General features: G+C 36.8%; 1 protein-coding gene and 1 long non-coding RNA gene across 7 annotated transcripts in view; one reads left to right on the forward strand and one right to left on the reverse strand.

Moving 5' to 3' along the window:
- Positions 1–27,041, forward strand: part of LOC120101670 (uncharacterized) — a 90,960-nt gene that overhangs the window by 37,139 nt on the left and 26,780 nt on the right. Inside the window, exon 4 of one of the 2 annotated variants that reach the window (XR_010064907.1) lies at positions 15,016–15,219. This is a non-coding gene — a long non-coding RNA (uncharacterized LOC120101670). Of the gene's footprint in view, positions 1–6,325; positions 15,220–27,041 lie in introns of both variants that reach the window. The other variant, XR_010064906.1, reaches the window with a different exon arrangement.
- Positions 1–27,041, reverse strand: part of Gpcpd1 (glycerophosphocholine phosphodiesterase 1) — a 44,896-nt gene that overhangs the window by 4,207 nt on the left and 13,648 nt on the right. For 2 of the 5 annotated variants that reach the window (XM_039105465.2, XM_039105466.2), the window contains exons 5-20: positions 21,959–22,034; positions 20,293–20,334; positions 17,853–17,976; positions 14,451–14,688; positions 13,152–13,314; positions 12,725–12,857; positions 11,326–11,380; positions 9,279–9,371; positions 8,077–8,097; positions 7,285–7,362; positions 6,822–6,861; positions 5,334–5,395; positions 4,341–4,406; positions 1,966–2,102; positions 1,424–1,559; positions 747–907 (exon numbers count right to left, since the gene is read on the reverse strand). In XM_039105465.2, the coding sequence (XP_038961393.1) occupies positions 747–907; positions 1,424–1,559; positions 1,966–2,102; positions 4,341–4,406; positions 5,334–5,395; positions 6,822–6,861; positions 7,285–7,362; positions 8,077–8,097; positions 9,279–9,371; positions 11,326–11,380; positions 12,725–12,857; positions 13,152–13,314; positions 14,451–14,688; positions 17,853–17,976; positions 20,293–20,334; positions 21,959–22,034 (1,625 nt within the window). Of the gene's footprint in view, positions 1–746; positions 908–1,423; positions 1,560–1,965; positions 2,103–4,340; positions 4,407–5,333; positions 5,396–6,821; positions 6,862–7,284; positions 7,363–8,076; positions 8,118–9,278; positions 9,372–11,325; positions 11,381–12,724; positions 12,858–13,151; positions 13,315–14,450; positions 14,689–17,852; positions 17,977–20,292; positions 20,335–21,958; positions 22,035–27,041 lie in introns of those variants that run through there. The other 3 variants (XM_063284166.1, NM_198779.2, XM_063284167.1) reach the window with 2 other exon arrangements.

Below are 27,041 nucleotides of genomic sequence, written 5' to 3' on the forward strand. Positions count from 1 at the left end.
AATAGGAATGAAGAAGAGGTTCAAGAACACTGCCATGGAAGACTTCAAGGATTCGGCCTGAGAAAGCAAAATAAGCAGAGTGGCCATTTAGGCTGAAATCAAGAGAAGGGACGTAAAAGTTTTAAAGTCAGGGAAGTGTCCTGAGTTGGATATGAGTGAAGATAAGGACCCCCACACAGGAAGAGATCACTGTAGACCCTTGAATGAGGAAGTATGGTCCCCAGTTGGACTATTTGGGAAAGATTAGGAGGTATGTATGGCCTCGTGTGTTTGTTATGAGGCAGTAAACTTTGAGGTTACAAAAGTCCACACCAGGGACAATCTGTTTCTGCCTGTGTCTCTGACTCCTGCTTGTGGATCAGAAGTAAGCTGACAGCTACTAACTACTCCAGTGCCATGCCTGCCTTCTGCCACACTCCCCACCATGACAGCCATGGGCTCACCCTCCAAAACTGCAAACAATTCACCTTGATCACAGTACTTCTTCACAGCAATAGAATGTAACTAAGACAACTGCAGAAAAAGTTTTGACAGACAGGAGTGAGACAGGCAAGTACCCTCACTTCAAGGCAAATACATTTGGGTTAGGGCTTCTTAAGTGGCTTTTGACATATCTCAACACCTGGGAAAGGTCACAGTGTCAAGATAAAACTTTAGGCTAAACTATCTAATTTTAAAATAGTTAAAATAGATAAAACTACACTGTTTGAACAATTCCATGGAGATTTTTTACAAAAAACAAATACCTATCATATATTAGACCATTTACTCCAAATTCCTTCAGTTTCCTTCTGTTTTCAGGATCATTGGTATCATCACCCCAGCAGAATATGACCAATCCCTTATCTTTTGCCTCTTGGACATAGGATGGGTTTCTAAGGAGATCTTCAGTATGGGCATTTATCCCCTAGAAGAAAAATTCATTGTTTACAAAGAAGAAATGTAGTCATTACAAATACTAAATGACTCCAAGTTATCACTCTTATGAGCGATAACTTGCGATGCAAGAGGGAAAAATGGACATTTTTTTCCTTATAATTCCCCTTATTTAAGGGATTCGATATGTATGTGTATATATAGTATATATAATATATATAATATATAAATGTGACTTTTAAGCTCACATTGAATGTACAATCACTGTCATTTCTCTACTTGACATTAGTTAAACCTTTAGCCAGTTGTTAGAACAACGGGAAACCTTATTTAATACTGTCTAAAACAAAATGAGAACTTATATACAAGCAGTACTTAATGTATTCGGCCAGCTGTGTTTATCTACTCACATGTATACATGTTTATCATGTATGTGCATGTAACAATAACGAAACAAAGGTTGCGCATTTGCAAGGAGTGGGGAGTATGAGAGTACTTGAAGGAAATATGGGGCATTCGTAAGAAAGAAAATTGAAACACAACTTACCAAAATATTTTCAAACTGTGCAAAGCTCATTGCAATGGGTGTTGTCCGAGATCTGAGGTCCATGAGTTCAGGGTAAATGTCAGACTTTCCTTGGGTCAAAAATAATATGGGATATTTGTTTTGTTTCTGCCGAACCCTAAATAGACAAGAGATAAAGGGGGAAAGATTAGGAAGATTACTTTGAACCTTTAAAAACTACTTACAAGAAAACAGAGAGGCTCCAGAAGGTTGAGGCTGGAGGATCACTGTAAGCTCAAGGCTGCCTAAACTACACACTGAGTTCATGATCTACAGATAGAGAAACTCTCAAAAGCAGAACAAATAAGAAACCCTCGGGGCTCACGTCTGATGTGGAGGACAGTGCCCGGCCCCAGTCCAGTGCAGACCTAAGGAGAGGTGAAGTGCACTTAACAAGCGCCCTCCCTGTTCAGGAAGAGAAAGCAACTGACTGAGAGGACGCCATCTGGGTAACCTCCCAAAACTGGTTCCCAAAAACCTACCATCACAGGATACAGAATTAAAAAACCCTGAGTACTACTCACATTGTACAGATGTCTGCATCAAATGAAGAAAATACTATTCTCCTCTTCCCGGAATTTTCTAAAACAGTTTTTAAAATTATATCCAAAAATGCATTCATATCAAAATATGTCGATAAGTTGCCGTCCCATACTCCATCCTGTATGAAAGAAAGGAAATTGAGAGACCGAAACACGCTGGAGCTGCATGTTAGAGAAGCCTCAACAGCAATCGGCCCAACATTTAAAAATGTAATTATGTATTTCCCCCAAAGCATGCAGAATATTACAGACACAGACAGTGCAGATATTATTAAACCAAAGAAGCATATCCGTCTTTACACAGTTGCCCCTTTTGGTCCCGGAGCAGATACTCAGCTTATTATAACATTCTTCTTGTCTACAGCACATGACTAAGCCACACCCGCCTATCACTCTGTCTATCTCACATATGGTGCTTTGTATTCTCTGCCTTGGACTCCTTTATTTCCATCCTGCCACCCAGTAACTAGATTTGTTTTCTATCTTTGAAATAAAAAATGGCCCATATAAATAAAATCAAGCAGCATTTTCCTGTGGCTGGCTGGCTTCTACTTAGCAAATAATTTCCCAAGGCCCATTTAATGTGGCAAATGGCAAGATCTCATTCTTTTATAGAGAATTTATGTATGACTATTTCTTTGTCTGCTTGTCCAGTAATGGCCACTTTATTTTAGGCTGTCTCTTAATTTTGCCTATTGTGAACAATGGGGCAATAATTACCTTTACAAGATCTGATTTCATTTCTTTTTGGTAGATATCAAGGATAGCTGGGTCATATAATAGAATTATATTCTTAATTTCTTTAGAAACCTGTTTTTCATAATAGTTGTACCTATCTATATTCCTGTCCAATCAGGCTCAGGAGAAATATTTTAATCACATTAGGGCTAATAATTGGTTTCTTTTTTGATAACAACCACACTAAAGGTGTGTGGCATGATACTCACTAATGGAGCTGGCTAACTCTATTTCACAAGAGCAAGCCAAAGGCCAGGAACAAATGACTGCCAAAGACACATGGTTATCTAGTGATAGCACAGCAATAATAACTCAGATGCTGAGATAATGAGGATCAATTAAACTACCAATAGGCTTTGGATATAGACTTAATAAAATAAGTAAAAGCTGTATCTCTGGAAATTTGCTATGACAATGACATCATCTTCACAAACCATAAGATCAGTCCTTATTAAGTATTAATTTCTATTATAAAATATTAAATGTCTCAGTCAAAATGAAGCCTCAGCAGACAGATAAACTATGTATTAGGAAATCTTGGTTAAGAATCTGCTATCTGCACCAGGACCACCTTAGCCTGTTCCAAACAGCATGGTTTGAAGGCAGTTATTTTCTAGGCTGTTGGTCCAAATGGGCAATTATGCCTCAGGACCCTTTAGAACTCATGTGGAGGCGACCTTCCTCTACCCATAAATATATTCAATAGATTCTATCTTTAAAAGATCTCCTTTTAAATTCATGTTTATGTGTGGGTATGTGCATATCAATACAGGTGCCTGGAGGCCAGAGACACTGGGTTCTCCTGAACTGTGAAATTATGAGCAGTTGTGAGGACCTGGTGCTTAGAACTGTGTTTGTATCCTCTGCAAGAGCAGTAAGTGCTCCAGTCCCAATAGTTAACCATTGTTCTCCTCAACTAGCATAAACTCCAGAAAAATAGAACCTTATTTTGTCCTTATTCTGCATATTTCTGGGCATTCAGAAAATACCTGGACTTTACTATCTATCTTCTCAGTAACTATTTCTGGATAATGAATATCTAAACCTGGAAATGATTTAAAACACAGAAAATCCTTAACTTATGCTTGGACGTAGAAAATAAAAACAAAAAAATGAGTGAGAGTTTGATTACTTTTTAAATATACACAGAAACTGTTTTTATCAATATATACCCAGGCCACATATACCAAAATCTTTAATTCAGCAATTAAGAGGTATTCGTGGTAGATTTATTTTGTTAAATAACAAAGTAAAAAAAATCATTTTTAAAACAGCAGCAAATTCAAGTAATGTCTCTGGCAATTCAATTATCACAATGGACTCTAAACCTATTTTTGTAATAGGTGTGGAGGGCTGGTGAGGTGGTTGGGCAGGTAAAAGTACTTGATACCCAAGTCTGACCACCTGGGTTTGATTCCAAGTCCATGGATAGAGTCCTAAAAGTTGCCCTCTGTCCTTCCCATGCATTCAGAAAATCCATACCATCTTTACAAACACATGGCACAGTTTCTCTTCCTTTCTCAATTCTAAAGGTCCAGCAAGCAATGTGCTTCAATGAAAGAAGATTTCAGTTTTACTTAATTTCATTTAAAAAAAGAGTTAACAAAAAAAGCACTTACCCTGTGTTGGCAAATCCATTTTATTTCTATATTAAATCCTACATTTTCTGGCAATGACTCTAAAACCTACAGTGTTGTTTGTTGATGAATTGTAAGATAAATGGCAAAAAGAAAAAAAAACAGAATTAATACAATTATTACCAATGTCTTGTCATTATGAGCAAACATGGTAGATTTATTTTGTTAAAGTAAAAAAATTTTTTAAGCAACAGGTTCAAGTAATATCTTTGATGACTCAATTATCACCACAAAAGACCTTTAACCTAAAACCTTTTCCACCATTCTTATAAAAAAATCTAAAGTGAGCTGTAGGCAGCAAGACTATCCCATTCCTACTGTCTAATTCTAATCCTAACCCCCATCCCTAACCTAAGTCATGCTTTCTCAATTATATTTATTTATTATATAATTATATAATTTATTATATAAATTAAGATCAAATGAAAATCACTTAACGCTTTTAAGGTATTATTGTTCAACAAATCCATGCTGATTGATTAACCCCCTCCCCAAGAAAATACATCATATTGTTCTGAGGTCCATAACTCAAAAGGGCTAACGCACGCAGGCAGGTGTGCACACTGGGATTATATGAGTTGCTCATATTTCCTGAAGAAAATTATCTGGACACTTGGCATTCAGCTAATTTTGGCAGCTGTAACTAGAAAATCAAATTAAAGACGTGGTGCAGAATGCTTGCTTAGAATGCATGCATGAGGTCCTAAGTAAATTCCTACCAACAGAGCCAACTGCAAAGCAGAAATATAGCATGGACAGAAGCCAGACCACAAAGAACAAACTTATACTACTGTCTTCAACTTTAGTCCAAGTCTTACTCAAGTGAACAGTTCAGCTATTCTTTAACAGGCAGTACCCACAATCCTAGTATCTGGGAGGAGGCAGGACAACAAGGAGTTCAAGAACCTAGGCAGCCGAGCTGTAAAGAAATCATCTGTGCCAACAGGTAATGACCTGTGTCCTTCAAGAACTTACCATCTTAAGAGAAGGAAATGGTTGGTTTTCAGAAAAGGAATTTTCCTCCTCAGCCATACATTCTGAAATTCAAATTATAGAAGCCTCATAAGTAAAATGACCCTACAGCAGATCTTCTCCCAAACCTTAGGATATCCTGCCTATGCACTGAAGTTATTACTAGATCTTTTAGGCTTAAATCTTAAACCATCAAGAACCCCATTTTCAGGGGCTGGGGATTTAGCTCAGTGGTAGAGCGCTTACCTAGGAAGCGCAAGGCCCTGGGTTCGGTCCCCAGCTCCGAAAAAAAAAAAAAAAAAAAAAAAAAAAAAAAGAACCCCATTTTCTAAATAAGCATCTAGCAAAAAGACTGGCTTGTAATATTTCGCTTCTGTGGCCCCAAAAGTGATTGTTTTCATATAAAAACTGTGAAGATGAATCTCTAATAGCAGCTAGTGCTAACTCATCTATTGGTGGAATTTCAAGTTGTATCAAAACCAGCTCAGAAATTACAGATTAAAGAAAATCTAAGACTTGGGGCTGTTGCTCAGTTGGTAAAGAGCAGATCTGGCATGAGTGTAACCCTGGGCTCCAGCTTCAGGAGAAAAGAGAACTGGGCAAGAGGATAAGAGTTCAAAGTTATCCTGGATATATATGTGTGAACTCAAGGCTAGCGTAAGCTACATGAAAATCTATAGTTGCTTTTGTTATCGTTATCTCTTAATCCAAACTAAATTTTAAGTAGACATTTTAAGAAGCACAGAAGTTTTGTCCAGAAGAAAAAAAAATCAGCCCATGTACAGTTCAAATGCATTTTAAAACTAAAATTAGGTAAAATCTTGAATTGAATAATTTAGGTAAAATTTACTTTGTTTATAGTTATAAATATCTACAAGCCTATGAAGTAACATACTGAGATAACCTTGGTGTCTAAAGCACCTCATAAGCCTTCACAAAGGCAGTTGCCATGTGGCTTTCACAAAACACATTGAGTGCCTGTCCCTTTCTTCTAGAACAGTGTGGAAGTCTCTGGAACTATGAAACCACTAGCCTGCCTTGGAGAGATGACATTCCAGCTAAAGAAAGGAGGTGCAAAAGCAATGGCTTCCAGGAGGTACATAAATCATTGAGCTGTGATGAGAGAGGAATATAAAGTGGCACTAAACAGTGATGTGGGAAGCAGGACATTCTAGGAGGACACTAAGGCACCAAGTTGACCGTGACTGCCACTCATCACAGCTAGGGAGCTAGGAGCTGACTCAACTCCTGGTGCTGGACTCAGGACTTGAGAGGCGCCTACTTTGTGATGGTTAAGAGCTTTGGAAAGAGCGGACATGAATCTAAGTAGTGAGGTGCTTATCTGCATGGAACACCCGGGTTGAATGTCAGTTCACATCTATGAAATTACATTCAGATGGACCAATACCACAGTCATTAAAATGACCAATACAAATGTCTCTATGCCAATCATAAAACAAAAATAATACTTCCAAACAAACTAGCACCTACGTTTCTGGTCTTTGGTTTTTAGTGCAGTCACATGAGAAAGCTAGAAAACAAAAACACACAAAACATAATTAGAAAAAAACCCATCGTTTATGCAGGCAATTACACGGAAGAAATTTGAAGAGCTAGCAAGCTAGAACACACAAAATGTGGAATTACCAGTTTAATAATAGAAACTAAGCATTGTATGTACTTTCTATTTGTATGCATTCATATAAAAACATGACCAAATGCCTAAGAGAAGATACAAAAACTACAGTTAGAAAACTATTGTACTTTGCTGTTTAATATCTAATAGGGGAGAGATAAGGAATCATGCAAAATAAAACAGATCCAAGATCCTAATATGTGTATAAAACTGTATCACATGCATGTTGAGTGCACAGACATTCTTATGTGCAGAGTATGACTAAATCAGACAAATGTAAACAGTACTAAAAACTTTCATTAATGTCACTGTCAATACCTTCAATAACTGGAGTTGGTCGAATGTTAATTCCTTTACTGGGATTTCAAACAATTCAACTGGATCAGCTTCATATTTCTATTAGAAAAAGGGAGAGATCAATCTGTTTTACTATTTTTGAATGTTTGCACTACATAGACTTACAATCTTAATTTACTGAAGATGAGGTAGCTCTTAGGTATCATGACCCCATGCAGCAAAAAAAGTCCTTCTAAGTAACACTACAGGAGATCTTGTCATTTTATTTTTTCCTTGTAGTCCCAGAAGAGCCCACAGCCTTCCACATGCTGAGCAAAGGCTGTCATCTCTGTGTGCACTGCAGGCAGCCAGAGCCAAACCCTATGCCCCTAGCCAGAGCCTGGAAGAAAGGCATCTGGAAGGAAGGAAGCACCCATGACAGAGCATGGTGTCAGGCATCATTTTACTGCCTCCTTCATGTGTTATGCACCTCATTTGCCACTTAATCATGCTACATGCCTAGGAACTCAACATGCAAGTACTATAATCAATTTCTAATTTTCTATTTTTTCTAAGCTTTTTGATATTTAAACCACTAAAAGTTGCAGGTGCACACACAAAAAAAATCTATAAAAATGTGTCTGGTTATCTATAAGCAGTATTTAAGGACGATGATCTAGCATATATACTCCACAGGCAAAACTACATTTTGAAGCCATATCAAATGTTATAGTGTAGAAAGTACCACTCTTTAAGGAAGTGAGTTAAGGTACCACCAATAAATCATTAAATGTCATTGTGCAAATATATTCACTCATGAACATTGGTACAAACCTGTGTATGCACAAATTTTTTCTGGAAGGACACACAAGAAACTATTAAGAATAAGGGAATGAGATCAGGGGAAGGGGAGGGAAGATTTGTCATTCATCTCATCTTCTGAACTACTTGCATTTTTTACTGGACACAGGTGAATTATTTTTACATGAAAATGGTAACTTAAAAAAATAAAACAAGATAAAAATATGTACAATTCATTACTTTCATTTCCCCATAGCTCATTGGGATTCAACTTCACAGCAAGACAGTCTGCTGAAAACAAGGGATCAATGAAACTCTTCAGTAAACTATGCTAGAAAGAACTTTCTCTTGCAGTAAAAATGCTAGAAAGAAATTTCTCTTGCATTTTGTCCCATTTCGTTATTCATTTGAATAGATGAATCCTCTCCTTTTGCCCTCCTGATACTATTCCTGAAAGATAGAAAGGTCCTTGTCTAGGTCTGAACTTAGGAACTAAGCAGCTAAGCAGGTAGAGCCAGCTATCCTGTCAGACGCTATTGTCCAATAGCAGCAAACTGGCTAACGAGATCACTGAAAATGATCTCCATTTAAGAACAAGCCCAGGAAGAACCTTCCTAATTTAAGTTCCTTAGCAAATACTTGGTTCATGTATACATTCCATGTCAGAGAATAATACTGCAAGCACGTTTTTCAAAACAGTAACAAGAAATCTTAAAAATTCTACGTGCATTTTCAAATCTCTTCCCTTTATCACATGTTCCTCTTTTCTTACTGCTTCTAGGGCACCTGTGTCTCACTGTTCTGTAGTCCTCAAATTCCTGTATCTCCCATTTAACCTGCCTTGACTGAGAGGCCTTCTGCATACTGATGCCACCCCAACCCACTGTGGTCTCTTGTAGATATGGCTAACTGTGCCAGCTGATTGATTTAAGATATGAAGTAGAAATAGATAGAACATGAGGAAATAATTTCTTTTGTCTCAATATTGTACTCAAGGGACCAATGCAGAAAAAATACTTGACATGTTCTCTCATCAGTAAAAAGCAAATTCAGCAAGACTAATGCCTGACTCTAGGAAATCACTATTCCCATCAAACCTGTCCCCTAATACCATAAAGGCTTAAGAACTGTTAGTAAAGAATGAATTAATTTATCAACTCTAACAAATAACTAACTAAAAATGTAACAAACTTTCTTCTTAAGCATTAGTGTAAAATACAAGAATGTCAACATACCCTTTTCATAGTTAAACAGCAGGTGAGATCATGATACACTACAGGCACTAAGTCCTTTGAAAGGTGGACATCAAATTCCACAAATGCTGCACCCTGGCAGAAAAAAGGAAGCAAGTGTCTCAAACATTTCACACTTCAGATCAACTATTTTGTTTAGGGTAAACCATAATTTTGTACAATAAAACCTCTTCATAAATATCTCACTTCAAACTTCACCAACATGGCTAATTGGTCTCCTACTACAATTTTGTTATGTAAAAGCACAACATTTTCTAGGTCAAAAAAACCCTGTGTATTGGGGTACCCTGATCTATTTACAATCACTCACAGCAGTAAGAAGCAGTCAGACAGCAGTCAGTGCACTGAGCAGGAGCACAAGATACCCTCTATATATTCTAAGAGAAATAAATGAGGAAATTAATGTGCTACAGAACCTCCTCACTGTTAGTGAGTTAGGAGTACTTGCTGCTCTTGTGGAGGGTCCAGGTTCAGTTCCCAGCTCACAAGTCAGGTCATTTAGAACCATCTACAATTCCAGTCCCCAGGGGATCAGATGCTCTCCTCTGGTCTCAGCAGATGAGGCATGCATATGGTGCTTGTACCAACGGCACACACACACTCAGACCCACATACATATTAAAATTCTTTCAAAAAAGGGAACTACATCATTTCCTCATAGCTCCACCTGTACATGAAGTCATTTTCCTAGTTAAAATGTCTTATTTTACTGTTGGCTGCTATTTTACTATAACTGCTATTCTAGAGGACAGGAGTCACCACCTAGCATACACACTGGATGGCTTATTTTCTCTGAAAGAAAACTTTACCAAAAGATAAAATGCTGCTTAGTTAACAATAAACTAAAACCAGTTCCAAATTATGAAGTATGGTCCAATATACCCCTGGATTAGTATATCCTTTCAAATAAAAAATTATATACTAATTTTTTTGATACAGGATCTCACTGTGCAGCCATATCTGGCCATGAATTCAGAGATCCAACCTGCCCCTGCTGGGATTAAGTTTATATTACTTTGGGAAGTGAAAAGCACTGTGAAAAACCATGGGAAGAAAAAAAAATAAGATGGCCTCTCATCCTGCCTCCCAGTTTAAGGGTAGAGCCTGAGTCTCTCTGGTGGACAACAAAAAATGAACTGTAACAGTTAATGACTGGATAAAGAGAAAATTTAACATAAAGTTTACTTTTTTAAAGAGTACAGAATAATGCATTTCATCATGGTACTTCATACATGTATTGATACATTCTTGAGATATATAGAGGCAACCATGTAACAGTTCAGTGGGTTTACTTGGCACAAGCTGAATTCAATCTCCAAGACTGACATGATGGGAGGAGGGTACCAATTTCCACAAGAGGTCCCCTGACCTCCACACAGTGCTTGAAAGTCACCTCAAACCCGGCAATAAAAACATGCAATGAAGTGTTACGTAAAATCACTATATCCTATTAGCATTATTGTTAAAGTAAAAACCAAGCATTTTATCTCAAAAATAAAGGAAGGGACATGGTGGCTCATGCTTGTAATAATCATAGCACTTGAAAAACAGAAGCAGGGAGCCAAAATTCAAGGCCAGCCACCTTCTTCTATTTAAGACAGGTAGACCTAATCTCAAAAAAAAAAAAAAAAAAAAAGGTTGTGGTTGTGTGTGTGTGTTTTGGTGCCAGGGGTCAGGGGTGTTTACAGCTCTTATTCATTTTTGCTCTTTCAAAATATCTGGGTTTAGTTCCCAGAACCCACATGATGGCACTCAATGGACTCCAGCTGTATAGGGTCTGATACCTTCTGGCCTAAGGAAACCAGACACCAAACGGTGCACACACACAGCAAAACACTCATACACATATTCTTAAAGGTTCCATGTTATTCTGTTATTTACGTATAAATCTTCATCACAAATCTAAACACAAACACCCTAAGATAGTTCACTTAGGAACATCTTCAGGATAGTTTTATCTGTCAGCAGAAACTGGAAGAGACCCCTGTCTCGATCTCAGCAATGCAGGTGTTTAAAAAAGGATACTTACATGGCTGGCAGCATTTCTTAAAGAAGCAATAGTATTTTCCTGTACTTTAGCCAGCCTGAAATAAAGAAATACAGTCATCAAGGACTAAAGAAAGTGAGGGACCCAGTGTGGAGAGTGGCGTCCCATTATCATATATTATCCTATAGCCCCATACCTGCATACTAGCACATGGGCATATATACATACCAAACACCCACGCATGCACACAATAAGGAGATAAGTTATTAACAAGGAACTTGAAAGTGCTTCTTACTTAAATGTAAGCTGACTTGGTTTGGAGACCTAAGAGGTCATAATGACAACCACAAGTCCCAAAGCAACTTCAGAATCACTTTATTTTGTTTAGTTTCTCGTTTCACATCTGGTATAAATAAATATGAAGTTAAGTAGTAAGTATAGTTAGTATAAGGAGTAAGGGACAGCCTTGGCTATCCTGGAACTCGCTCTGTAGACCAGGCTGGCTTGAACTCACCAAGTTCCACTTGCCTCTTCATCCCAAGTGCTGGGATTAAAGGTATGTGTAACCACTGTGATGCCAGAATGCTATGGGGGCTGGAGATGTGACTTATTGGTTAAGAGCACTTGCTATTCTAGAGGACAGGAGTCACCACCTAGTATACACACTGGATGGCTCACAACCTGTAGCCCCGGTTCTAGGTGATCTGGCATCCTTAATATTTCATGAGCATTGCGCACACATGAATGCATGCATACACACACACACACACACACACACACACACACACACACACACACACTATTTTTTAAATCGGATTAAATTTTATAATAGAAAGCCTAGAGCAATTCAACGCTGACAGGTTTACAAAACTGGGAGGAAAACACAACTTTATTAGGCTGGCATTTCTGTCTGATAAAGTCTACACTTAACTCTTCTCTTTGGACTTACACTTCCATGAAACTATGGCTATGAGGAGAAGAATCACTAATAATCTTGATCAAGCCTTCCATAGGTGAGGAAACAGATCCAGACAGGGCAGCTTGCAAGAGCAACAAGAGTGATAACAAAGGCCAAAAAGCTTTCTGTGTTGAAATCTCCCTCCTGCCCAGCAACCACATGGTGGCTCCCAACCATCTGTAATGGGATCCGATGCCCTCTTCTGGTGTATCTGAAGACAGTGACAGTGTGCTCACATACATAAAATAAATAATCTTTTAGGAAATCTCCCTCCTGGCTTTCCATTTGTAATGTCTTTTTCCTTATGCAGTCAGTGTATCAGAAAGACTGAACATTATCATCTCAGGAATGACTTGTTTCTATTGAAATAGTAATTCCTTTCTCTCATCACCACATTTAATTTTATGGCACTGACATTTAGCAGGTAAAGCTTCCCCACGCTTGGGCTACTGACTAGTAGTGGTATCCTAATGTGCAACTTACTTGGCAGTTGTTGTTGAGTTCCCTGCACCACGATGTCCAACATCCAGTGGTATTCTTGGTTTCCAATACTTGGAGAATGAAGACTGCATAGAACAACTATATCCTGGTAATGGCTTGATGATGATAAAATCAACTTCCATAGGAAAAGAGCAGGAGGGGGCATGATTAAAAAGACCACTATAAGCTCAAAGGGAATCTGAAAAGTACTTAACCAGTCTTGTTAAACTATCAGACAGAAAAGGATCAAAATAAAATTGATTCTGAGTAAGTGCAGAAAATTCAATAACTATGCTCCTTCTCCAAGTGTTATACTATTAAATCACGAAATAAAGATAAATTATCATTCACAAATACTATTTAAACTAATAAAAATTTTGGAATAATCTTAGTTTAGTTGCAAGAGCCTATCTGCTTCTCCCCAACTTACCTCTGACTTTGCCTATAGTTTTTCTGGAACTTCTGCTCATGATGGGAAGAGTAAGGATTCCAGCGCTTCTCTCACTCTCAGCAATGGTAGATGACAGGAGGCATGCTGTGCCCACATGTCCAGGAAGAACATCACCCTGGACTACATGCTCACTGAGATCTTCCTAAAAAAAAAAAAAAGGTTCAAAATACCCTGAATTTTTATTTACATTTTAAAAACTTTTTGTGTTGGGGAGAATGAGGATGTTTGGCATGCAAATGCCACATGTAGAGGTCAGAGGACAAAGGTCAAAGTTGAGTCTCTATCATGTGAGTGCCAGGGAGTGTACTATGTCCATCAGGCTTAGCAGCACTCGAACTATGAAAAAGATAGATTTAGTTATTAAATGAGTGTGTGTGTGTGTGTGTGTGTGTGTGTGTACATGCGCACACATAGGAGTACAGTGTCTGTGGAGGCCAGATGAGGAGTTCAGACTCCCAGGAGCTGGTTCCAGGAGGCAGCAATGGGCTGCCCCACATTTCCACTAGAAACTGAGCCACTTGAAGAACAACACTCGAAGCCCAGTGGCAAAACAAACAAGACTTCTCACCTCCATCAGAAAAAGACTAATCTAATGGATGCCCTCTTCGCAGGAATGTCAAGGAATGACAAAAAAAAACCAATCAGCACATCTGGAAAGCTGGGTTAAACAGCAACCTACATACAGAAGGGACCAAATCTCTAAGTGTCCTCTAGCCTCAATAGGAGCACGTGGCATGCAAGCCTCACCAATGCACACTCACACCATGTGAACATAAACATAAAATAAAATATATTAATGTGCTGTTAAACATTTATATTAAATTGTAAAATAAAGTTACCAAAACAGTGAATTGAATAATAAAGATACAGTTCAAGCTGAGGGTGCAGCTCAAGGGAGATGCTTGTCAAGCATGCATGAAGTCCTGCTCCCATTTGCAACACCATGGAAACTGGGCACCGAGGCCATGCCTATCTTTAATCAAGGCCATCCTTAACAACATATTGAGTTCAAGGCCAACATGGAAGGGCTATAAAGTCCTCATTAAGAGAAAAAACAGACTTCCCCCATGAAAGAAAGTCACGTTTTCCATCAATGGGTACACAGCTACCTGACCCTCTTTAATCAATTTCTGACAAAGTCTTTGGAAGATGCATACACATCCTGTCCTGATAATATAATTCTACTCAAACTGTCCTAAAATCTAACCATATACAAAAAAGTAAGTATGAATAGAGCCTGAATTCTTTGTCTGATCCCTTGCTGTGATCACTACTCACCTCAAAAAAGTCAAAGATGAGTTCAAGGTTGTCCGGCTCCATTGTCTGTATGCTGTACTCTGTCCAGCGGTCAGGCTGTAAGCCATACCCACATTCTGGCTGTGAGTGCCTGCACTTGAACTCATTGTCACTTATTAAGGATATCTCCAGGCTATTGGACATCTTGTGAAGAACAGTGGGAGATGCCTTATCATCGTCGTCATCATCTTCCTCCAGACCCTCTAGTGTAAGCTTTACCCTGTATTGACAAGAGAAAATAATGAAGTCTAGTAAGAATAACTCACAGAATGTACATAAATGTAAGTTGAAAGTATTCTTAAGTAACAAAAATGAGACAAAGAATATCCACATTGCAAGTTTACTTACTACACTGCCAACTATAGCTAGTTCTAAATTTCTTAGCCTTCAAACAACAGGAACTCTTCTGTGAGATCTCATTTTAGACAGATAATCTGGTAGATGAATTCATCTCACAGGCACAAACCAAGCCTAGCAATGCATTTTTAAATGTACATTAGAACTGGAGGTTTAAACTAAACACTTTCCACTTTCCTCTTTTCCACAGTGGTAATCCAGATACCTTTAAAAAGTAACTGCTAGGGCTGGAGAGATGGCACAGCAGTTAAGAACACTGACTGCTCTTCCAGAGGTCCTGAGTTCAAATCCCAGAAACCACATGATGTCTCACAACCATCTGTAATGGGATCTAATGTCCTCTTCTGGTGTGTTGGAATGCAGCTACAGTGTACTTATAATGAATCTTTTTTTGGTAAGTGCTAAAGAAAAATATTACTAGCATAATATGAACTTTTTGTTTTGCTCATTTGTGTGAGATAGGGTTCCATACCATGGTGGCCTCGTACTAGGTATGGAACCCAGGCTCTACTCAAATGCACAGTAATGCCATTGTCTCAGCCTCCCTAGTGCTAGGCAGGAGACAGGACTTGGGGTTCTACACATGGATAGTACTATCTGCCTTATATATGTATATGTAACTACTTTTCTAATCAAATAGACCAACCAAGAATCTATTAATAAGCCTCATAGCAATAAAAACAAAGACCAATTTCCCAATCTACAGGAACACAAAGACTAGTCTACTCAAGAGAGGCAATAATTGTAGATACTTTTATTGCCAAAAAGAGCACTAAGGTCTGTTTGAAATATTTCTTCCATCAATTAATAGAGATTAATGAAATGAAGTACTGCCAATGTAGAGAACAAGTTTTGTAGAAAGTAACATTTAAAAAAAGTTATCCTATATTTGCTTTTACTTTTTGAGAATTGAACCTGGGGCCTCGGCCATGCTAGTAGCATTCTAGATTTAAATGGAAACTGACTTACAAATAACAAGATTTTATTAGTGTAGACTGCTCTCACTGTATAAGTCCCCATACCAACCACTTCTGCAAGCCATATAATTGAGGTCTCCTTGACAGGCTAAATATGCAGATTACTACTCTATTAATAATATTGTTCTGATACTGCATTACAGAATCCATCGATAACTCCAATAAAAACCAGCATCTCCTCTCAGAGAGCAAATTTTTTTTTTTTTTTGGGTTCTTTTTTTCGGAGCTGGGGACCAAAGTCAGGGCCTTGCGCTTCCTAGGCAAGCGCTCTACCACTGAGCTAAATCCCCAACCCCCAGAGAGCAAATTCTTAGGAATTGTTCTAGACAAGTATTAACTAGCTAGAGGTATAAACCAGGGGATACCGGAAATGTACAGAAACAAGCAGACAAGAGAAATGCTTAAAAGAGTTAAAGAGGGGGCAAAGAAAGGGGTCTGTGATGGAAAAGATAAAAGGAACTCTTCAGACAGTTTTATAATGCTGTAGTCCACTACAAAGATAACAAAGTTGTTTTTCACCTATGAATGAGTCAATCAGAAAGAAACAAGAAAAGTATCTTTACAAACTGGTACTACTGAGATGCATGCTCACTGCTACATTGAAATGCAAAAGCTACACCAAGCTTTGCAAGTTCTGAGGCCCTTACAGACACATCTGTTTTCTAATGGCAAGTTCTGAGGCCCTTACAGACACATCTGTTTTCTAATTCATGGGGGTAAGTTTACTGACTAATACAAATTTGGGTAAAAATGATGGCCCAGACTGTCTAGATATGCACTCTTGTAGAGTTTAACTACAGAGTTATAAGAAAATATTTCACAGTGAGTCTGATGGCATTTAAAATATTCAAAACCCTCAAAGAGATTTCTATATAAACAAGAATAGCATAAGATTCAGTTTTGCTGTTTTTTGAGACAAGGTTTCTCGGTGTAGTCCTGCATGTCCTGGGAATTCACTCTGCAGGCTGGCCTTGAACTCACAGAAATTCACCTGCCTCTGCCTCCAGAGTACTGGGATTAAAGCTGTGTGCCACCATCCATTGGCAAGAATCAGTACTGATTTTGCATTTAAAAAAAAAGCAAGGAAAAAAGTACTTACTAGTGAGCCAACTAAAGTCTGCAATGAGCAATGAGACAAGTCACTAACCTGTGCAGAGTAGTGTATGCCTATAATCTCAGTACTCACTACTACTGACACACAGTAAGGTCAAAATACAAATAGTCAAGGCGCTCATACTACATTCTATCACAATAGCTAATACAAAGGGCTTAAAGGGCTACCCACTTTCCTTACCTGTGATTGGGATGTACATTATAATATATTTAGGTAAATACAAAGATTTATAGAATACCATTATAAATTTATATTAAAAAAGGTAACCTCAAGATCTCTCATTACTGATAAATGAACCTTTCTACTCAGCTTTGACATTGTACCAGTTACAGTATCAAAAGTTACACAGCAAAACTTGATTCACAAAAACCACATGATTAAATGTTGAGTAAAGTCAGGCTACATCTTAAGGATCCCTTAATCAGATTTATGTTCAATGATATTACAGAAAAACTAATTTGGCTACTGTTGTAAAACTTTTTCATCTATCCCTCAAACAGTGGAAGAGAAGGAAACAAAAGAGTTGAAAGGAACTGGAAGTAGAAGAGGAAGAAGGAGGAAAGAAAGGGTGGAAAGCACAATAGTCTGAAGCTCCCAGGATGATTTCTATTTTCATTGTCCTAACAGTTTTGACTCTAAAGGCCAATTCCAGCAATCGTTTCTGTTTATGCCATTTTTCTCTTACAACAAATCAGTTCTGAAATCAATTTGAAAGCAATCCCTACAGTTATGAAAGTTTAATTTTATTTAAATTACAAAAATACATGGGCCTAGAAAGCACTTGTTTTGAAAGGCAAATACAAATGTGTAACAGTAGCAATCTGAGGAAGGCAACAGTTCATTATCCTAGATCCCTATAACTTAAACCACGTAAGTCAGAAACCTACAGTAATAGCAAAAGGCAATGGTTTAAGTAAAACAATCACATGGTCATACCTAAATCTAGATTTTTTGAACTTTTTCTTGGTAATTGAAACAGGAGGTTTCTCAGAAAAATGCAGACGCAGTCTTATTTCAGTCTGACAGGTAAGCCATCCAGAATCCAGTGTTTCAACACCATCTGGCAGGATAAATAGGAGGGATTACATATAATTACATATTTTTAAGCAGTCTGGTTATACATATTAAGATATGCATATTAAGAACTTTAGTTCACATTCATTTCAGTACTGTTACTATGTAACATTAGACATTAAAAATAACTGTGTTGCTCTAATTAAAGGTAATCTTAAATGTATCACTAAAAAAGAACTTTCATTTGAAGTTAGAGAAATGACTAAATGGCTAAATGACTGCTATAGGGACTCAGGTAAATTAAGAAAGTCTATAAGAATTGCCACTGGGGTTGGAGAGATGCCTCTCTGGTTAAGAGAACTGGCTGCCCTTCTAGAGGATCCGGGTTAAATTTCCAGCACCCACATGACAGCTCACAACTGTCTGTAACCCTCAGTTCCAGATGTTTGACACCCTCACACAGACATACATGTAAGCGAAACCAATTAATTCACAATAAATTTTAAACAGGCCAGGCATGGTAGTATACAACTTAGATCCCAGGACTCAGGATACAGAAGCATTGGGGTCTCTATTAGTTCCAAGTCAGCCAAAGCAACAAACTAGGAGACATTGTGTCAAACAGATAATAAAAATAAATTTTCCCTGGGCATAGAAAACCTTCCATTCCAGCACTCAGGAAGCAGAGGTAGGGAGATCTCTGAATTAGAGTGAGACCAACTTGGCCTAAACATAAACATACACACACACACACACACACACACACACACACACACACACACACACACACACGGGGGGGGGGGGAAGGGAGGGAAAAGAAAAGGAGAGGGAGAGGGGGAGAGAGGGAAAGAGGGAGGAAGGGAACTTGCAAAACTTCATAAGATATCCAACTAAAATTAAGTGTAAGACCAGTATTGAAGATTTGAGAAATGAGAAGAACCAAACTGGTATAGTAATATGCTGTTAACACTGCTTAGCTAATACATTTTCATAAATAACACAAGTGCTTTAAAAAAAAAAAAGCTTTGCTCCTGAGGTATATCTTAAGTTGTCTTACAAATGATCAATTTTCAAATATTTAGAAAGTAGGTAAGATCAAGGAAATGCTTACTAACTAAAGCTAATTTAATATGACAAGGGAAGTGAAGATCATTTCTATCTTTCTGTAGCCAGAAATGCTATAATTTTTAAACATAAAAAGTAGTTAACATGACAGATAACATGTTGTGCATTATAGCTGAGAAGGCTACCCCTTTCTGGCCTCTGAGAACACCTGCTCTCAGATGCAAACATACATACAATTAAAAATGAAATAATCTGGGGTTGGGGATTTAGCTCAGTGGTAGAGAGCTTGCCTAGCAAGTGCAAGGCCCTGGGTTCAGTCCCCAGCTCCGAAAAAAAGAAAAAAAAAATGAAATAATCTTAACTGGAAGTGGTGTTAACGCAGCCAAGGCTACACAGTGAAAGGTTTCAAAAAATTAAAACTAAAGTCTAAAAAAAAAAAAAACATGTTATATTTGTAAATACAAGGTTTACTGCCATTGCATATACACTGCCTCTGTGTTTAATGCATATCATAAATGCTCGCCAAGACATTCTTGCCAAGAAAGCACACTCATCAGCAGCAACTCTGGTTCAGAGTCAGACCTAGGGCACTTCTACCCCTGTCCCACTTCTGACTCCCATGTACAGCACCCAGGAGCAGACAAGGGAGCATAGCAGTCTAATGAACTGGGAGACATCTGACCACTGGAGGATGTCTGAAATCTGAGAATAAAGTACTTACCAGAGCAGAAAGGTATACATTTTAAATATAATTGAAGATAAAGAATTTTGAACTTAACTAAAAATTAGTTTTCATTGAAGAGACAGCCAGAATTACTAGAATATTCTGGCTATCTAGATTTATTGTAAACACATTATTTAAACATACAAAATATACAAATTTAGCTTACAAATATTTAGCTCTTTATATGTTTAGAGCCACTATATTTCAACATAATATTGTTAAAGAAAGAGTATGCCAACATTTTCATACTAATTATATATAATTTTAATTTTTAAAAAATATTTGTAGCTAGTTACTGGTAAAATACCATTAATTCAAAACATGTACACCATGTGTGATCAAATCAGAATGACTAGCATATCCACCTTTATCAGGTATATGTCTTTATAATTATGTAAACTCAAAAATCTGAAATGACCAAACTATAAATAAGTTTGAAACTATTTATGATTTAACAAAATATACTTGTCTCTGATTTTCAACAAACTGTGTTATCTCATTGTGTTACATTTTTTCAAAGAGATGTTAAAATGTTAAGCATATTAAATTTTCCAAAAATTCAGTCTCACTTACTGTGGATTCCAAATTGTCCATCGTCAATAATGATTTCGTTTTCTAGAATTCAAGGAAAATAAAAAGCCTAGTTAAAAATTTACGATGTGTACAGAATGAATTGAGAATTTAAATACTGCTTAAAATGATACGTCTATTACATAAGGCAACCTAAAGTGAATAAGCATGTTCATTGTAGCTCTACATAAGATATTTCCTCTCAGGAGACTAGCGGGCAGTGTTGGTCCTACAGACCTGAGTGACTGCTTACATGGAAGGTCCTGAAGGTGCCATAGAGGACTGAGAGGAAGCTCAGCACACCATACATGAGCCTAACCAGCTGCTGGACAAGAGATGCACAATTCAAATGCTTATTAGGTGGTGCACTTCTGGAACTTGGCTAAAGTGTGGATTTCCTCAAACCCCAACAATCTCACAGCCAGCCAAAAGCATTATAAACAGCATAAACTGTGCACAGAGAGCTGTGGAAACCCACCAAGAGTGAGCACTAGCACAGCCCCTCACCATTTCAAGATCATGAAAAAAGGATGCAAAGCTATGCCTAGTAAATCATGACGTGTTTCCTTAGTGTTCATCCCAGCTTTAAGAAGCCTGAACTATCTGTCAAAACAAACGGGGTGTCTCCTAAAGATTGTCCAGCAGACTGCACACTGTCTTTGTTTACATCACCTTCCCCCAAAGCAGGACATAATTTCTCCAAGAACAGAAAATCATTCCACTTCTCAACGCCAAAATATATTTAATTTCAAGATGCATCCAAATGCATACTGTTTAAAATACCTAATTTGCTCTGACCTTCAATAAGACTATTTTAATTCTAAAGATGCTGATATAAAAACTATCAAAAATATATTAAAACATATAAAAAGAAAACCCTAAGGAAGATGGAATGAGACATCTATAAGCAAAATGTGTTCTTTAAGGAGGGCAAAGCAGAAACTCCCACCAATTCCTAAACTACAAAACCCACAATTTTGATTTTCTGTAGTAATAACTAAAATATGCACGTCTCAGATTAATCCAATTCACAAATACAAGTGAGTAGTTTCATGTATGTAAAATGGGTTTCAAGATCTATTTTCAGCATAGAAAAGTTAGCCAAAAAAGAAGAGAAACGCCATTCTTGTCACAGAAGGGGAATAACATTTGAAATGTAAGTAAAGAAATATATCTAAAAAAATTAAAAATAAATAAATAAAATTAAAGTATCAAAAAAAGTAAAAACAAGACAAAACAAAAAGACTTCTGATATAAACAACAGAACAGCAAAAGGGAATTTAAATGAATTAGAGGAATATGTCAACTATAAGAAATGTAAATTCATTTTACTAGTATTTAAAAAACAAATAGGATAACTTTATTAGCATAACTTAAGAGATTGTTTTGGGTCAATTATTTCTTAAAATGTTCTCTAAACTTGAACAAGAAATCTAATGAAGCCATGACTCCTCGAATGTTATTACCTTCCAACTCTAGATTGAAATAAGTCTAATAATCTTAAACCCCCAAACAAAAATAGACAAGCAATTCTAATGGTTTATAGAGAAAGGCTGTACACACTGAAACGTTAAGTGAGATCAAGAGCACTGACAGTGCATCATGTCCCTGTGCAGCACATTAGCAACTCTATGCAGATGCCTCAAACAGATGCAGTTAATGCCCATACCTAAAGGGGTTATTGATCGTGGTTGTAGATGAGTCTCCCACTTGTGAACTATGACTTGACATGGACCACCGATAGTCTGCAATTTAAAAGTTAAACGTCTGCAATAATTTCTTATATCTTATTTTCTACCCATGATTCCACTAGATGTTTGTGGCCTATGTCTTACACTAAATGAGACCAAGAAACAAGAAATTCATCTTGCTAGTTATTCAATACTCTATGTCCCAAATCAGGCATGTACCCAGGTCACAAAACATGATGAAATACTACCAAAAAAAAAAGTAAAAAGCAATAATAAAAAGTACTAGATAAACTGGCACACAAAACTCTTAAAGCCATTTGCATTTACTTTTGGTTTAAGTTTTTTGTTTTTTTAAGAAAATTTAACTTCATGTCAATACTAATTCTACTGTAAATTAAAATTAACACCAATTATACTTTCTTTGGTATGTCAAAGGGGTGTTTCTAAGTATTTCCCTGCTCTACTAGGAAGGACTGCACGTTTAGAAGACAGTCTTAATAGGCCTATGAGAGTAGGGATGGCAAGAGCAAGTACCTCGGGATCACTTAGCACATGTTACTGCAGGAAGCCAGAGGTATATACTAATTTATTACATTTCTTTTTTTTTTTTTTTTTCTGTTTTTCGGAGCTGGGGACCGAACCCAGGGCCTTGCGCTTGCTAGGCAAGCGCTCTACCACTGAGCTAAATCCCCAACCCCTATTATATTTCTCATATTACAATAACCCACATTTGCAAAGAGAACAAAAGAAATCCTAGAAGAATACATATATAAATGGTTAAGTTTGAAAATAATCGATTGTGATAAAATGGAAAATAAATTAACTTCAAATTTCAGTTGTATGCTTTCAAGTTGAAAAAAAAAATCATAGTATAACAATTCCTGATACTGTTCTTATGTTTCCTTACTAATGAAGAAAATGATGTGCAGCTGCTGACACAATTTTACAAGAATGAATTAACAGCAAAGGCCCTCTGAGCAAACTCAAGGCAGAGTAAAGAAGCTTACATTTAAAAGTATGTGCCAAATGAATTTTTATATATTCTGATAATAAACAAAATACAGAAAAGCAAAAATATAAAAATTATCCACTTTTGTACTATTTCAGGATTATTACTACCAACATAAATCTCTGAACCTGTGAATATAAACTTCTCTGTGTATATTATACTCCTTTAGATGGCTCTTCCATTGTTGATTTAATTTGATAAATGTACTAAATGGTAAGCATTCAAGGAAATGGGCATATTATTAAACACATAATTCCAGAACAGACTAAATTTTTTTTCAAATTTATAAACAGTTTTAAAAACTACAATAGTACTGGAAGTTTATTCAAATCATTAACATTGGACAGTAAAAGAAATTTTCTTCTCAATACCTCCTCCCATTATATTAGTCATGCTGAATATTATAATTTCTAATACACTAAAAAATTACATTTAATTCTGCATTATCTGCTATATACTTAAAACTGGTTTTTTAAAACATTCTGTGATTGTGGGTCTGTGAATGCTCATGCAAACAGACACACTTCTATCTATCATTTAAGCTCCAAAGAAGTAAGTGTATATATATTAAAAATAGGCATGTTTCTTAGGAATGAAAGCACCGACTGAATGAGCTAAGCCTTTTTGCACTCAGTCCACCTTTCCCTCACTCTTCTTCTACCTCTAAGCTGCCAAAAGCTGTCTTTCCTTCAAAGATTGTTTCCTTCAAAGATTCTTAACAAAAGTCAGTAACTAAATGTAAACTAAAGCATGCCATGAACAGGGATAAAAACTAGAGGGAGAAAAGGAGGGTTTATTTGCTTTAGAGAATAACTCTATGATAGTAACTACAGTATCTAAATCACCTAAGAACAGCCTTGTGAATTATATATTTCATAGGAAAACTACTTTAGTAATAATTTGAATACCATGACTTTCAATTTTAGCAGCAAACCCATTACTTACACAATAAAACTGCCCCGACTTGAACAGTCCAAAGGACCAGTTTAAGATGATTTCTGTCTACAAACATCCTCACTATAGCTAGACACATGGTGGCTGGTACACAGTGTTAAGTGTAAGAAGCAAACAGCACACCTGCAATCCCAGTACTCAGCAGACAGAGGCAGGTGGATCTCTGAGTCGGGACCAGCCTGGTGTACACAGCAAGTTCCACACCAGTCAAGGCTACAAAGTAAGACCCCTGTCTCAAAAACAAAACAAAAACCCTAATTTATAAATACATTGATTTTTCTACACTGTTGACTATGACTTTTATGTTAGAAAAATAATTTTCAATTTAAATTTCACTGATGTGCTTTAAAAAATAAGGCTGGAAAATAGTAAACTTTATGCTAATATGCTAATCTAATGTGCTAAATATAATCATCATTCTTTAAAATTTTGAGAAAGAACAGTTCAATTCTGCAAATGATATGTTAAGTTTAAGCTTATGGAAAAAAGTGAAAGGTTATCTTTGGAGAAAAGGTAACAAGCACTTTATTAGCAATAAATATCTAGTTACTTCATAATATATAAAAGTATATGACTGTGGAAATGTCTCTAGACATGTATTCTGTTAGTAATATTAGAAAATATGTACAATATTTTCTGAAAAGATTTACTTATTACCTTCTTTTTTTTTAACTATGTGCAGGTTATGTCTGCATGTGGGCATGTCCTGTAGATGCCCTTGAAGGCTAGGTATCAGATGCCTTGAAGTTGTACCCACAGTTGTGAGCCACCCAATGTGGGTTTTGGGAATCAAATTCAGTGCGCTTAACCACTGAGCCACCTCTCCAACCCCTTTTGGTGCCTTCTTAAATACTTGGATACCACTCAATTATATCAAGTACCAAAAGAAACAAAAGAGCGTGGAGCTGTACTTAGCTTACGTCATTAATACATCAACACACAATACATTTTGAGTCAGGTAAAGGCACTGCTTGCAGACAAACTTCCAATTTTCAAATTTTTACTGATTTCTCTCTTCCCACAATTTAAAAAAACAACCTGCATATATGAGAACAGGTTTTTTTTGTTGTTGTTGTTATTACAATACCCAACTCAGTATTATTTGACATTTCTAGTAAGTGCAATAAGAAAATGGTCATCCTGACATGATTCAAATAAAGGAAGATTGAAAGCATTTAGCATCTAGAATATTATTACATAAAGAAGCTACACTACAAAGTGACAACCTACACTTTTATAAAAATGAACAATTAAAGTAAGATTTAATAATGACTTAAATTAGTCATTAGCATTATAAAAAAGTTAACTCCTTAAATTTAAATTTTAATTCCTCAACAAAGTAGTTTAGGCTGGACAGACAGCTCAACAGTTAAGACACTGGCTGCTTTCCAAGAGGACTTGGGGTTCAGTTTCTAGCATCTGCATATTATTAGCTCACAGACTTCATAACTCTAGTCCCAACTGTGATGGTACCAGGCACACACATAAGGTGCACAAACATACAGACATGCAAAGTACTCATGAATGAACTAAATAAACTTTAAATCATATTTTAGTGAAGTTGTGGAATCCATGAACTCTGTGTGGACACACTGTTCTAGGAATGTGTTTACTATATAATTAAATAAAGGGAACAATTGTTACCTGTAAAATTATTAAAATGTAGCATACTAACATTTTATTCTAACTTTACAACTTCTAAAACAAACATGTAGCTTTAAGAAACCAAGAAAAGGGGAGGAGGGGCTCACAATGTTCCCTTCCCTGTGTTCCAGATTGGCAACGTTATAGGGTTAGACATTTTCTTTATAGTGTTATAGATATTGCCAAGTTGCTCATTCTCCTGTTAAATCTCCAATTAAATGCACACAGGCACACACACACACACACACAGAGAGAGAGAGAGAGAGAGAGAGAGAGAGAGAGAGAGAGAGAGAGAGAGAGACACAAACTGAGAAAAAGGACTTTACAACTCTACCGAACTAAAAAAAAAAGAACATGTCAAGGAGAAGCAAAGTATAAAAAAAAAATAATTAAAGTATCCTATAATTCTCGAAAGAAAATAAAATATAAATGATGACCCTGTATTTGCTAATGATAAATTTAGTGATGAATGGGACTCTGTATTCCAAGCCCTTCACTTTATGGATAGAGCTGACCTCCATCTAAGGATGAAGAACCACACAAGCTCAGCTGCTAAATCCTGTGGAACCCTAGCTGGACTCCCACAACTCCTGCCCAGTGACCCACTCATCAACTTTCCATCAGCTTCCATCAACCCTAATATTCGTAATATATGGATTCCACTCATTGGAATACTTTCACGATTCAGATTCCTTGTGTATGTGTCTTTGGCAATACACTACTCTCAAGACAAAGTTTCATCATAAATAGAAAATGTTTCATTTTAAAAGCACCACTAACTTCTAGAAGTATCATTTAGGCTAGCAGGAGGGGGAAAAGTGTAACCATATGCATGGGGTTTCATGTAGCTATTTACTCTAGTCCATGAAAAACATACTTACCAGGGCAGCCCCTGCATCACACGGTACATGAGTACACGATACAGAGCAAGCACCTACTTGAAGAAACACACTCACCAACATATACTGTAAACTTTTGCAAGTATTACAAGGGAAATTCTGTTACTGTTTGGTAGATGTCCTGCCAAGTTTCCAAGAGGAATCAATGGACTGATTGTTGCTTTTGGTTACATATTCTATGAAAATATCAACACTACAGGTTGTCTTACTGTGGCTTGTGTTGACAATAGTTTCACATAACTATGCCCAAAGGACTTAATGACTTTTACTGTCCAGATTCCCTTTTCTCTTTCTATTACACAAAGTTTTTATACGCCAAGACTCAGAATTCTAACAACATGAGTGATTTGTTTATCTACATATTGTTCAATTTGAACTGGAAGACCTGACCATGAGGTTCAACCCCTAGACCAAATAAACATGTTCTTTGTTGCTAGACTATTGTCAAGATAAGCCAACATAATGATCACCCATAATGTAATTTAAGTTCAATTACTGAATATTTACATAATATTCTTATAATTAAAATAATGTAATAGGTGCAAAAGACAGCTG

Source organism: Rattus norvegicus, chromosome 3, assembly GCF_036323735.1.
Source record: "Rattus norvegicus strain BN/NHsdMcwi chromosome 3, GRCr8, whole genome shotgun sequence".
NCBI classification, from domain to species: domain Eukaryota; kingdom Metazoa; phylum Chordata; class Mammalia; order Rodentia; family Muridae; genus Rattus; species Rattus norvegicus.